Consider the following 12,347-nt stretch of genomic DNA (forward strand, 5'->3'; position numbering starts at 1 on the left):
AAGACATTTTCCAGTTTAGATATAAACTATAATCTGAAATAAACAAATTTTACTATCTTTCTAGGAACATTTCCAAGGATACAGCAAAGTATAAAGTACATGCAAAGTTTGCCCATTACAGCATGAACTTCCTACACTGCACAGTAAGTAGTTCAGGTTTGGTGGCAATCCTTTTGTCTTGTCAGGTGAATGGCTTAAAGGGGAATGGTAGCACACGTAGGTGTCCTTATGTTAGTTCTAAATTAGCAGGCATGCAACTTAGTAGCAGGACAGAAATCATTCTGGTCTTGAGCTAAGCCACTAGCAGATTTTGCAGCACCATAAGCTTTGCTGGAGCCAGGTAACATAAAGCTGACTCACATGTCTTGTGTGGCAGTCATAGGGATAGGCTGCAGGAAAGAAAGGTCAGGACCCTTTTCACCATAAGAAAAATCAGCACCAGAAAGACAGGTGGGCTTGGTAATCAAGCAGGTTTGCAAATCCTAGCTGCTTCTTTTTCCTGCTGTTCTAGATGCTTCGAATTGGGATATTCTCGCTACTTCTTCTCTGCACAGTCAGGGGTAAGTATATGGGGTTATTGTTTATAAAGCCTTTCTATGATGCTTGACTTTGTGAGATATTTTTCTGCACTCACACAGAACGGGTGAGCAACGGGGTGGCTTCTTCCTTGGTGAAAACTGTTGATTTTGAGAGCTGAGACAAGGCAACAGCTGGACTTTGCACTATTTAAACTGGAGAATTCTCAACAGGCCGAGAGATGTCTAGAGAAAAGAGTCTGTATGTTATGACTACTAGTCTGCTCTTTACTCATTCAAATATTCTTGGTCTGATCTGTATGCTACAGGCTCTGAAGTTTGCTATGACAGAGTGGGATGTTTCACAAATGATAAACCATGGTCTGGAACTACACAGAGACCAATTTATGTATTACCCTGGAGCCCAGATAAGATAGGCACCCAGTTCTTCCTTCACACAGTAGAAAATGGTAATAAATATCAGGTAAGAACTGATGTGGTTTAAATATTGGTAAATTACAAAACTTTTACATGTCTGTACAAATGAACAGAGTTCAGCTCTGCACAATTTTGATGCACTCTTTACAGAAAAGAGTTTTAAAATTTTAATAACTGGACATCCACAACAGGAGATATCTGCAGTTAACTCTGCAACAATTGGGAGCTCAAACTTCAAAACAAGCAGGAAGACGAGATTTGTTGTTCATGGATTTACAGATGAAGGAGAAGAAGGCTGGACCGCAGACCTGTGCCAGGTACGTACCGCAGGGAAATCCTGTCTCTAGGAAGTTCCTCAGTTGGTATTTATAAATGTATTGCTGTACATTGTTTGCTTTCTCTATTTCTAATCACTATATTTCATACTACTCCTAGTGATAAGAAAGGGAAAAAAGGGGACATATTTCAGTTGCTAATAATTTGAAAATAAGTTGTTTATTTTACTTATTTACAATAAGTACGTTGGGGAAAAACATTAGGGGAAATGCATGAAATTCTTCACTTTAGTGAGGTGAGTGACAACAGGATTTGGCTCAGCGAGTGTCTTTTTCCTGCTCAAAACAGCTCAAATCTGGAGCTCTTTGCTTTCTATCAATTTTTGCACTGACTCTATAGTTCCTCAAGTTGTTTCTTCATTTTTCTCCAAAACAGGGCTGCAATTCAAATTTGTGGCCTTCTCAAATCCTCTAAACATGATTTCCATTGCAGCTGCTAAAGAAAGCTGCTAGTCATACAGCACACAAAGCAAAATAGCAGTTCATGGCACATGAACTATATGGACAATGCTTTTATTTAAGTATTCACACAACTTCAATTTTCTTTAAATTATATATTCCTAATTTACTTAAAAGAAAATTATAAGGAATATAGTTAAATTCCACTAAAATCAAGTATTTCACATTTATTGCATCCCTATTGCCTGCTTCTCTTTTTTACTAGCTCAAAAGAAATTAAATTTATTTGACAGCTTCTTGATGGAAAATATCTATGTTGATTATCATTTTAAGGACATGTAGGATTGACTGTTGGACTTGTTCATACTTTGTTCCAACTAACAGAAATAGACTGATCTTTTAATAACTTGCTGTTTTGATTCTTAAAATGTTCCCAAATGTATTCATGCAGCATTTATGAATTTGGCTGTATTAAGCACTGTGAGTCCATTTCAGATTGTACTTCTGTGGGACTATTTTTATGTCTTTTTTTAACTATTTTATTATTATTGTTATTATTTTCATTGTTTTTACAAAACAGAGAATGCTTACAGTGGAAGATGTGAACTGTATTGCTGTAAGCTGGAAAAAAGGGGCAAGATGTACATACTCTCAGGCATCGAACAACGTCCGTGTTGTAGGCGCCGAAATTGCATATTTCGTCAACGTGCTCATAGTAAGAATCTCCTCATTATATAACTAAATATATAAAGCTGATCTGGAAACTTTCATGAATGTGAATGTAACCAGCAACATTATTTTTTTTCTACTTAGTGATATTTTTGGAAGTTCTGCTGGAAACAACAGACTTATTTCTGAGTTGGAGAACTATGTGATAACAGAAGGGTTAGTCGACTTAGAGGACTGAAGTTCTCCAAGATAGCTGAACAGTTATTCCATGGATGTTAATATCTGTATTTTAGATTTAAGTATTTATACTGGCAAAAATGTACCAAAACCCTATAGGAGCCTATAAGAGTTTTCAGCCCATTTTTAACTCTCTCTGTTGTTGATAGAAACTGAAGTAATAAATTATTTTCTAAATATTAATTTTTCAGGATGAATATTCATACTCTGCAGCTGATGTCCACATCATTGGTCACAGCCTTGGTGCACACGTGGCAGGAGAGGCTGGCAAGAGGAGGCCAGGGATTGGAAGAATAACTGGTAAGGAAGGGATCTGAGTCCCGTACTAAAGACACCATTGCTTAACGAACAGCACAGGAGCAATGCTGTAATGCAGCAACATTCCACTGTCATTGCTATGAATGAGCTTTAATTAATTGCTATAAATAATGAATGTACAGTCAGAAGCAGCTGTAGCTACAGTTATTGGGTGTTATTAAAAAAAAAAAAATAACTTCTCCTGCACTCCTACACTTACTGTATACAATCTTAATGTTATTTTATATAACACATCTAGATCTTTTCTTCCATACATGATACAAACATTTTTCTTTCAGGACTGGACCCTGCCCAACCTTATTTTCAAGATACTCCAATTGAAGTCAGGCTGGATACAACCGATGCAGAGTTTGTTGATGTTATCCACACAGATACAGCTCCCCTAATTCCCAACTTAGGTAAGCGTTCTGCTTTACTGTATTAGGACCTCATCATCTGTGCTCTGTGCACTTGAGAGTCGTGATCAAGACTCTGGTGTGTTGATTAGTGCACAGGCAGAAAAACATACCATTACAGTTACTGAGAACTTAAGATAAACTTAAGCCAACAGTTTGAAGAACTGTATGAGAAGCGTATGAGAGAAGACAAATGTTAAATGTATTTACCTCCACTTTAAATACTCCAGGTTTGGGAATGGCTGAAGCAATAGGACATCTTGACTTCTATCCAAACGGAGGAGTGGAAATGCCAGGCTGTGATAAGAATCCTATTTCGCAGATTGTAGATCTTGATGGCATCTGGGAAGGTGAGATGGTGATTACATTACAAATTCAGAGGAAGATCAGCTTCAAAGTGTACTGACTTAGCATTCCTTCACTCAGGTGTTTTGTATTAACTTTTCATGTATGCACCATCAATGACAAATACCCAGTGCAGTGAAAACCAGCATGTTCAAACATACCACTTTCCTATAATTATTGTCATGCAGGGATCAAATAACAAATAAGACAAAGGGTTTGATCTGGAAATCTCCTTTAAAGTACTTAGAAGTAGAAACAAACACTACTTAACCCTTCCTAAAAATTGTGCAGGGTCTGTAACAACACATACATCTTTGTTGGTGGAAAGGAACTTTAAGACTCCCACTTCTGGTTTGGGATCTTCAGCTGCAATTCTTCAGTAGAGCAGTGCATTTAATTATAATTTTTTTAGTTAGCTATTACAAATCTGGGTTGCACTGAAGCAGCGTAATTGTGTCTATTTTCAGTCACCGAAAAAGATTGGCAAGTGGCGACCCTAATACGCTTTTAGTTGTTGTTTCCTACAGATTTAATTTTTTAAAAATCTATTTAAAATTTTTTTATAGTATAAGCTTAAACTGCACATAACAGAACATTTAAAAAGAAAAAAATAATTCACCTCTAGAAACCTTTCAGTGCATGATCCAAGATTTACATGGCTGCAAACACCTTGAATTCTCGAAACCCATCAACTTATTTGTGATACCTGGCCTTTTTCTCTAGGTTTTATTCAAAGCAGCTGGAAGCTTTTTTTCTTTCTTTTTTTTTTTTTTTCTCCAAAGAGTAAACTTGGTATCAGTAATAGGGAGTTAAAGAACAAAGAAATAGGTGTTGTATATCTTCTTTTTTTGAACCTAAATTCAGGAAAAGAAAAAAGAAAAAAAAACAGCAACAAAAGGAAAGTTTTCATTATTTTAAGAGTTTCTCTTCTTTAAATACCTTCAAATAACAATAATTTCTCAGGTGGAGTAAACCAGCACTGTCCTAGGGAGTTCACTGTTAGATGTTGGCATTTGTTTTTCTTTTGTTACAGTAATACAGCACTGCCTACAAAAGATCTGCTTTATGCAGCTCTTGTTTCTATTGTGAAACCTGGTCTGCTTACTTCCTGGGAGAGGGAAGAGGGCCTGGACTGCCAGCTCAGTCCTTGCAAAGCATTCCAGATTCACACCTTGCACCTGCTGGATCAATAACTTTCTTCAGATCATCAACTCATTTCAACAGCAAGGTTCACATCTCAAGTTCACAGCTTCAAGAGTAGCAATGAGGCTTCTGAGGAGGAATGACCCATTCCAACAGCACAGCAAGCACAACGTGGGTCTCTTTCAACAGAAATGAGAACTAACCTGAGAGCATCTTTTCACAGGAACTAGGGACTTTGTGGCCTGCAATCACCTGCGCAGCTACAAGTACTACTCTGACAGTATTGTCTACCCTGATGGATTTCTGGGCTATACTTGCAGTTCATACGATGCTTTTCAAGTAAGTATGTTTCAATGCCTCACCATGGGCCGTTTCAAAAGCAGTGCACTTGTCAATACATCTGAAACTCTATTTACACTAGCTTTTACCCAATGGGTGCACATGTAAGATAAGTGACAGACACCTTACAGTGGCTTAGGTGACACGAGCTAAAGTAGGAAAAGATAACAACGAACCAGGGATAGCCCTGGTACACTACTGCTGCCCTAAGGTATTACTGGAACTGGTGTGGCTCCCCAAGCCTACTCTGGTGCATCAAACAGGGAACAGATAGGAAGGAGAGCCTGCCCCAAGGATCAGCATGTCTATCTGTTAAAGAGCAGCAAGAGGGATCTCATACTATAGTAGATAAGCTTTCAAAATAACAAGAATTATAATAATATGTAATGGCCCTGATGGGGTCAGTCTATGGTGGAAGTACTTTGGTGACTTAAGATGGCTACAAGGACAAAGCACATTAGTTGTGGACCAAGGGCAGGGAACCCTTCTCTGTGTCAGAATGGGTGATACTGAACTACCTGAATGTGGCAGTGAGGCAATAGGCTCATCATATCCCGCAGGCAGCAGAGAAAGAAGAAAGCAGAGCAAGGAATATATAAAGGTATATAAAAGGAATAAAATTGATCTCCATACATTCTGAGTAGATGATAGAGGCTTTTCAGATGACTCTGGGAGAAGGCAAAAACCTGTTTCTATCACAAGGATACAAAGCTGCTTTCAGGACAAAACGAGCTTTGTTTTCAGTACAAAGCCTTTCTTGAACCAGTTTGGAGGTAATCCTTCTCATCTGCTGCTGAGAGAGAGACTCCTCCTTCTCCATGTTCCTCTTCAAGAATACTCAAGGATATCACTTGTGCAGCTGGAATGAGCTAGATGGCATGAGAAAAGACATGGAGTCCTGACAAATCAGAGCCTTTCAGAAATCTAACTAGCTTACACAGTCTTTCTCTAGTCACATAAACGGTTCCTTGAAACTCATGGTTGCTGTGATTCATGACCAGTTAAAAATAAGCGTTATCGCTAATAATTTCTCTGGGCTGTCTGGATGACTTTGTTAATGCGTGTATTTCATTTCACTAGGAAGGCTGCTTCCCGTGCCCAAGTGACGGATGCCCAAACATGGGTCACTATGCAGATAAATACAAAGGGAAAATTTCAGGTTCTACTGTGAAACTTTACCTGAATACTGGAGAAGCCAAAGATTTTCCTCGTGAGTTTTGATTGTTTCCATTGCTACTACTCCTTGTAAAAATGCTTTGTCTTTCACATTTCACAGTTAATTTTAACAAATGACCTCAGAGCAGTGCAAATGGCTCTTCAGTCTTTTGGGCCTTTTGCCCTCTTCTCTTCCAAAACTAACGATATTTGTGCACACCAGTTGGTCTGAAAGATGTCAGACTGTAGAGCCAAGTAGAAGTTGATGTTTGCTGGGCTACACTACAAGGTACATGCAGGAAGGATGATAGGCAATGCACATTAGTCACAGAAATATCTTATTAAATATTTAAAGTGTCTGTGACCATGGCAGTGGTTATAGGCAGAAAGAGAGGCCTGGAGAAGATGTGAAATCTCCAACTTTGGAGGCAGTCAGAACTCCATTTGTCAAAGGCCATAGAATCACAGAACGGCTTGAGTTGGGAGGGACTTCAAAGATCATCTAGTTTTAAACCCCCTGCCATGGGCAGGGTTAAGAGCAACCTGTTTTCAGAAACGGATGGACAAAATTACTTCCTTTATAACATAAGTTATTCTAAATGTCTCTTAAAATGTCTTTTGCTTCACCTTTGTAAAGAAGAATTGGAGGGAGAAGAGCTACTTTTGTTAGTTGCAGGCTAAAAGAAAGTTCCCACTCATAAGAGTGAGCATATCAGATATTTTTTTTGAGCTTATTTTACAGTATGGATCAGCATTTGATTCCCAGCACTTCTTTCTTTTCAGCTTCACTATACATAACAACATTTGGGGTCAAATTCTCAGGGCTATGTTTATTTACCACAGTACAAGCTAGTGTTTTTATTAGTTCCTTAGTTTTGTGTGTTTCTTTTTTCTTTCTCTTTTCTTTTTTCTCTTCCAGAAAGTAGTACAAATGTCTGCCCATTGCTCATGTTGATCATAGTAAGACATAATAAATAATGACAGATCTGACTCATTGGTGTATGGTTGTAACTCAATGAAAAACTGTCAGCCCCATGTATGACAGCGTTATGTTAACTCCATCCAGTCCAGGCAGCCTGGGATGTAGCCTTGAGCTGAAAGTACAAGTCAGTGATAGTTTCTTTTGCTTTTAACTATGGTGTACAGAAAAAATATATATCTAACCCAACTTGACATTTTTGATGTTTTGATACTGTTTCTCTCTCTTGGTGCTATCCAACTTACTGTATTTTTTCTGTGTAGTTTGGAGGTACAAAATATCTGTGAAACTCTCTGGAAGTTCTAAAGTAACAGGATATGTAAATATTGCTCTGTATGGCAATAATGGAAACACGAGGCAGCATCAGATTGTCAAGTAAGTTCAACATTCAATGGAAAATAAACTTATCTTCTAGAATGTTTAATTCATTTCTAATAATATTTCCTTTTTAACTAGGTCTCATTTTGCAGAACAGATTCTAGCCTCTGTTACAGCTCCTTGATGTAAATGCAGAGACAATTCAGTCACTCTGGATTTATTTTAAAAAGGAAAAGCATGCAGAATTTTAAAACATTTGAATTTTAAAATGTTGGAACTTGGTGCAGTCTCAAATTGCTTTCTCTATTGATGTGATGGGACATCAGCGGCCAGATTATGAACCATGGTGACCCAAGAGACCATACACGTTTGACTCAGTCACAGGGCTGTAAGTTTGAGAACCTGTGGTAGAGAATCAGGCAGCAGCTTGTGGTAATCCTTTTGGTCAACCAAATACAAAACCTGTATCAGATAAATCAATTTATATTATATGAGATTTCACTTATTTGCAAAATAATATAAACACGCTCTACTCATATAAGCAGCAAGACACAGCTCTGCCTTCTCCATGGGGACTGTCCTGTAATTGCACCTTCATAGTAAACTGTGACTGCAGCACAACAAGGCAATCTGCCTTTTCTTCTGACAAACTCCAATTTTTTGAATGAATTTCATAGGAGAATAGAGAATAATGTTGTTACCATGATACAAGCGAAACAGTGCCTTACAACCAGCTTTCTACTGACCTTGCTACCACAGCCAAACAGTTGATGTGACTAGTAATTATTAAATGCCAGAAAGCCTCACATATGCAATACGCTATTTTTCACAGGGGAACCCTCCGACCAGACAACACTTACACAGCCTTTGTTGATGCAGAACACAACGTTGGAGAACTTACAAAGGTTAAATTTCTTTGGAACAACAATGTGATAAATCCAACTCTGCCTAAACTGGGAGCTTCAAGTGTCACAGTGCAAGTTGGAGAAACTGGACAAGTGTGAGTATATCTGCTGTGAAAATCCCAGCAGCTATTTGTGAGGGCAAAGGACAAAATTATATGAGGGACAAATGCATTTGCACAAGAAAAGGTGCTCAAAGCATTGGAAAGAAAAGACTCTAGGGAACACTTTTAACTTCCTTCCTTTCAAGATACTGCTCATTCATGATTCCATTCACTACTATTTCAACTCTCTACCTTAAGTAACTTTGAAGAAAAATTAGTTCCAGTCTTCAGAAGGGTAAATTTCCTGTAAAAACCTTTGGGTGAGAAAGATTAGCACCGGCTTAGATTATCAGCATAATTCTTGCCAACTTCCTATTTGCTGCCTGCAAGAAATGGCTATGTCTGAGCTTGCATTTGGATGTCTGATTCAGTGTCAGTGGGAATTAGAAGATTTCCATTAATATCGATGGTCATTGAGATTGTGTTAGACAAGACAGAGAGGCAATAATACTTCTAACATTTCAGTGAATACAGAAAATATTTGGAAGCTGTACTTAAAAAGCAAAATACAAATTGATATGAGCTAAAACATACTTCTGTAGACTCTGTGGAACAAGGCTTGGATGCTCAGATTATAGAAGTAGATTTTACTGATCCAATGTAACTTGTGTGTTTGGGCTTTTTAAAACAAAACCCCTCATTTTCTTTATCATGTATGACTGGGTGTCTAGAAGAAGGGGTACAGCATATGTTCTAGGCCCATATGCAAATGCACAATTAAATGTAATCACTTAAAAGACAATATTGCAGACAGAAATAGTTTCAAGCAAAGCAAAACAATTACGTCCCAGCAGCATTGCCTCTCAGCAGAGGTAGAGCAGTTGTAATTTCTACTCATGGAAACATGTTGCTGACCAAGCATATTCCTGTAAATAAGCACTTGTTCTTCTATTGACTCGTGCCCTTGCACGTGGAGTTGTGTTCATCCATCTGGGGATGGTAGTGATGGTAGCACAAACACTGAGGGGGAAACAAAAAAAGAAGAAAAGAAACTAGAAGTGGAGGAGGACAGCCAACTAGAGTAAATACCATCCATCAGTACTACCACCCGCAGTAGTACTTCAAACAGGTGCTTAGAGTCCCTTCTGTTCTTCTGGGGGAGCGTGGTTGAGTCAAATGAAAAGTCTGGTTGAGATAGCAAGAAAAATCCCCATGTATAATCTCAGTAAATCTCAAGAACTCAAGACATTCATATGTTTTTGTTTTCTTCAGATTCAATTTCTGTGGTTCTGAGACAGTGAGGGAGGACGTTCTGCAAACCCTTACTGCTTGCTAACATGGATGCCCAAAGCCTCGCCGCCAACAAATGCTGGTCAAGCATTAAAGACCAGAGTCTGCAGTCTTTACAGTTACAGTAATGGAAGCTTCACATGCTGATTAATAAATTGTATCTTTTAGATGCAGACATGCAAAAAGAAACCTTCCTTGCTCTAGCATGCTAACGATCAATCAAAATAAATAATAATTATCCAGGAAATTATAATATATGAGGGTTTTTATTTCTTGGGGGGTGGTACGGGTTTTGTTTTGCGAGTTGGTGGTTGTTTTGTGTCCATGGATGTCTCTCTGTAGACAAGCCTGTAAAATACATAATTCTTAGAGTAGCTTTAGGAGTGAATGAGCTAATGCCTATTGAAAAAAAATTCCTGATTTCGGTATGCTTCATGATAATTTCAAACAAGGGGAAGAAAGGGGGGCAAGTAATGGAATCTGGTATGTGACTTCTGGGCAGTGCCAGAAGTGAAAGGAGACATGCTGGTAAGAAGAGAGAGATGAGAGGATTAAGGAAGCTGATGTTGTTAACCAAAATGAAGGCTAAGCCTGAAATAGTTTGCAATAAAGACGTGAGCAGAGGAAGAAGGGTGAGCAGTTTACAAAATGGGGACAAAATTTTTAATTAGCAGTGAGAGATGGGATAGTGAACACAGTGGATAACTGGTTGAACTAATGCTGAACTAAGCTTGAACAACAGCATCCAAACAATTAATTTAAGAAATCTGTACATAAGATTTCAAATGTTAGTGAAAATTCACTAGAATGCTTATCATCAAAACAATCACAAAATTATCCTAAGATGCCATATGTTGGCGCTTGACCTCAAGCAAAACTGCCAGACGACAAAGTAGCCAAGTTACAAAATGTGGAATGCAATGAGAAAGCCACTTCCTCCTCATCTCTGTGACAAACACTATCAGCTAAAGTGTAGATAGCTCACAAATTCAGTTCTGCCCCAAAGTAATCCAGTCTTTGGTCCCTCAGCCTGCTGCGGGGACCCCACTCTCAATGGACAACACAGAGCTTCAAGAGCCTGGAGACTCACTATTCCTTGAGTCGCTTTCTTCTAAGGATTTTCTCCTGAGGTTCCCCAAGGCTGAGGCCCTCTGCTCCTCCTTTCTGCATGACCTCTCAATAACCTTGTCCTGAGCTGGAATAAATTCCTTAGGTCAGAAACAAACCATTCCTTGGTTTTACCCAACTGAAAAGAACATCCCTCAGCGTTTCCAGTTTTAGTTGGAGATGCGCAGACTTACTTTCACGTTTAAAAAACTTTGTAAATTGCACCCATGATTCCTGCTCAGATTAAAAGGCAATATTCAATTGTGTTACCTTGAGAGCACAGCACAAACCAAGTTTTGTCTTGAGAATCACTGTAACATAAATCTCTGAGAGCTTACTTTATGCAGGATGGTAGGGAATAAATTTACGAATTAGAAAAAGAGAAATAGATGTGTGGGGAACTAATATGCTAAGACAATTTCTCATTCAAGTTCTCTCAAGAGCAATATAAAGATATTTTCCACTCTGATGGTGCTACTTGTGCCTTCCACTCGTTATAGAGCTTCCTCCCCTCCCCTCTGCAGCTCCTACTGGCAGCATCAAGTGCACAGCAGAGAGGGGTACTTTGTGTGTCTTTTTCCCAGCCAAAGCCTTCCCTAAGGGGTATAGGCTAACATCTATTTTGCCTCCAGTTTTCCCCTCTCTAGTCAGCCTTACTGTAGTAGAATAATAGAATCACAATCAGTTCAAAGATATAAATAATTTGTCTATACTGGGGTATCAGTAAGACCAGTTTTCAGTTCCTCCTGCAGCCTTTCTCAGCCTTTCTCAGCTCTCTGCATCTTCTTGGCTCTAGGTTTAGAGGAGGCAGAGGATCCAGCCAAGGAGCTCTGCACACTTTCACAGATCACTCATTAACCAAGGAAGAGCACCCTCCTGTTCCAGGGAGGTGAATAGATGAGGGGTTTGCCCATACACATACAGCCACAAACACCAGAACTAGCATTTGGTGCAAGGCTTCCATGCACCCTACTTCCTTTGCCATAACCATTTTACTCTTCTAGAATTTGGCTTCCTGATCTCAGTACCTCCTGCCAAGGAATCCTCAACAGGGTTATTAACTTCCTAACACTGCAAAAGAGTTTCTCCTTTGTCTTTTGTTCCCTTACCGTAGTATAAGCAGATTCTTGCCTACACAATTGTTTTGACAGCCAAGATATTCTCTGCATTATCCTTTGCCATAGCCACTTCAGCAGCCCATATAATTTTAACAAACACCTAACAGAATCAAGTCATTAAAGCTGACAATAGTATAATAAAAAATCTCCTTTTAATAATGAACTGGAGCTGCCGTCATCTTGTTTTAGAAGAGTAAAATCTCTCCCCCCTCCTGAACACTTTACAAAGCTATTACATAAAATGCAATGTTAAATGAACAACAAATTACTTTCCCTTTAGCTAGCTTTTAATGCTAATGGT

General features: G+C 38.7%; 1 protein-coding gene across 1 annotated transcript; it reads left to right on the plus strand.

Annotated features, from left to right (window-relative positions):
• The first annotated feature begins 107 nt into the window (after nucleotides 1-107).
• On the plus strand, nucleotides 108-10,074 carry LOC122175781 (pancreatic triacylglycerol lipase-like). Its single transcript, XM_042863722.1, has 13 exons — nucleotides 108-143; nucleotides 512-560; nucleotides 845-999; nucleotides 1,145-1,270; nucleotides 2,268-2,402; nucleotides 2,785-2,893; nucleotides 3,190-3,309; nucleotides 3,537-3,656; nucleotides 5,018-5,133; nucleotides 6,214-6,343; nucleotides 7,531-7,642; nucleotides 8,418-8,585; nucleotides 9,804-10,074. Exons 1-13 carry the CDS (start codon nucleotides 123-125, stop codon nucleotides 9,865-9,867), a joined length of 1,425 nt encoding a protein of 474 aa, XP_042719656.1. The 5' UTR covers nucleotides 108-122; the 3' UTR covers nucleotides 9,868-10,074.
• The last annotated feature ends 2,273 nt before the right edge of the window (nucleotides 10,075-12,347 follow it).

The sequence above is a fragment of the Lagopus leucura genome, unplaced genomic scaffold, assembly GCF_019238085.1.
Source record: "Lagopus leucura isolate 7727_CA_CO unplaced genomic scaffold, USGS_WTPT01 Super-Scaffold_741, whole genome shotgun sequence".
NCBI lineage: Eukaryota > Metazoa > Chordata > Aves > Galliformes > Phasianidae > Lagopus > Lagopus leucura.

Bases quoted from the DNA above. Each gene is read 5' to 3' on its own strand.
- LOC122175781 (XM_042863722.1), top strand. From the start codon at position 123: ATGAACTTCCTACACTGCACA. The intron at 561-844 runs GTAAGTATATGG...TGTATGCTACAG, and splicing joins TCTTCTCTGCACAGTCAGGG to GCTCTGAAGTTTGCTATGAC. The intron at 1,000-1,144 runs GTAAGAACTGAT...CATCCACAACAG, and splicing joins AAAATGGTAATAAATATCAG to GAGATATCTGCAGTTAACTC.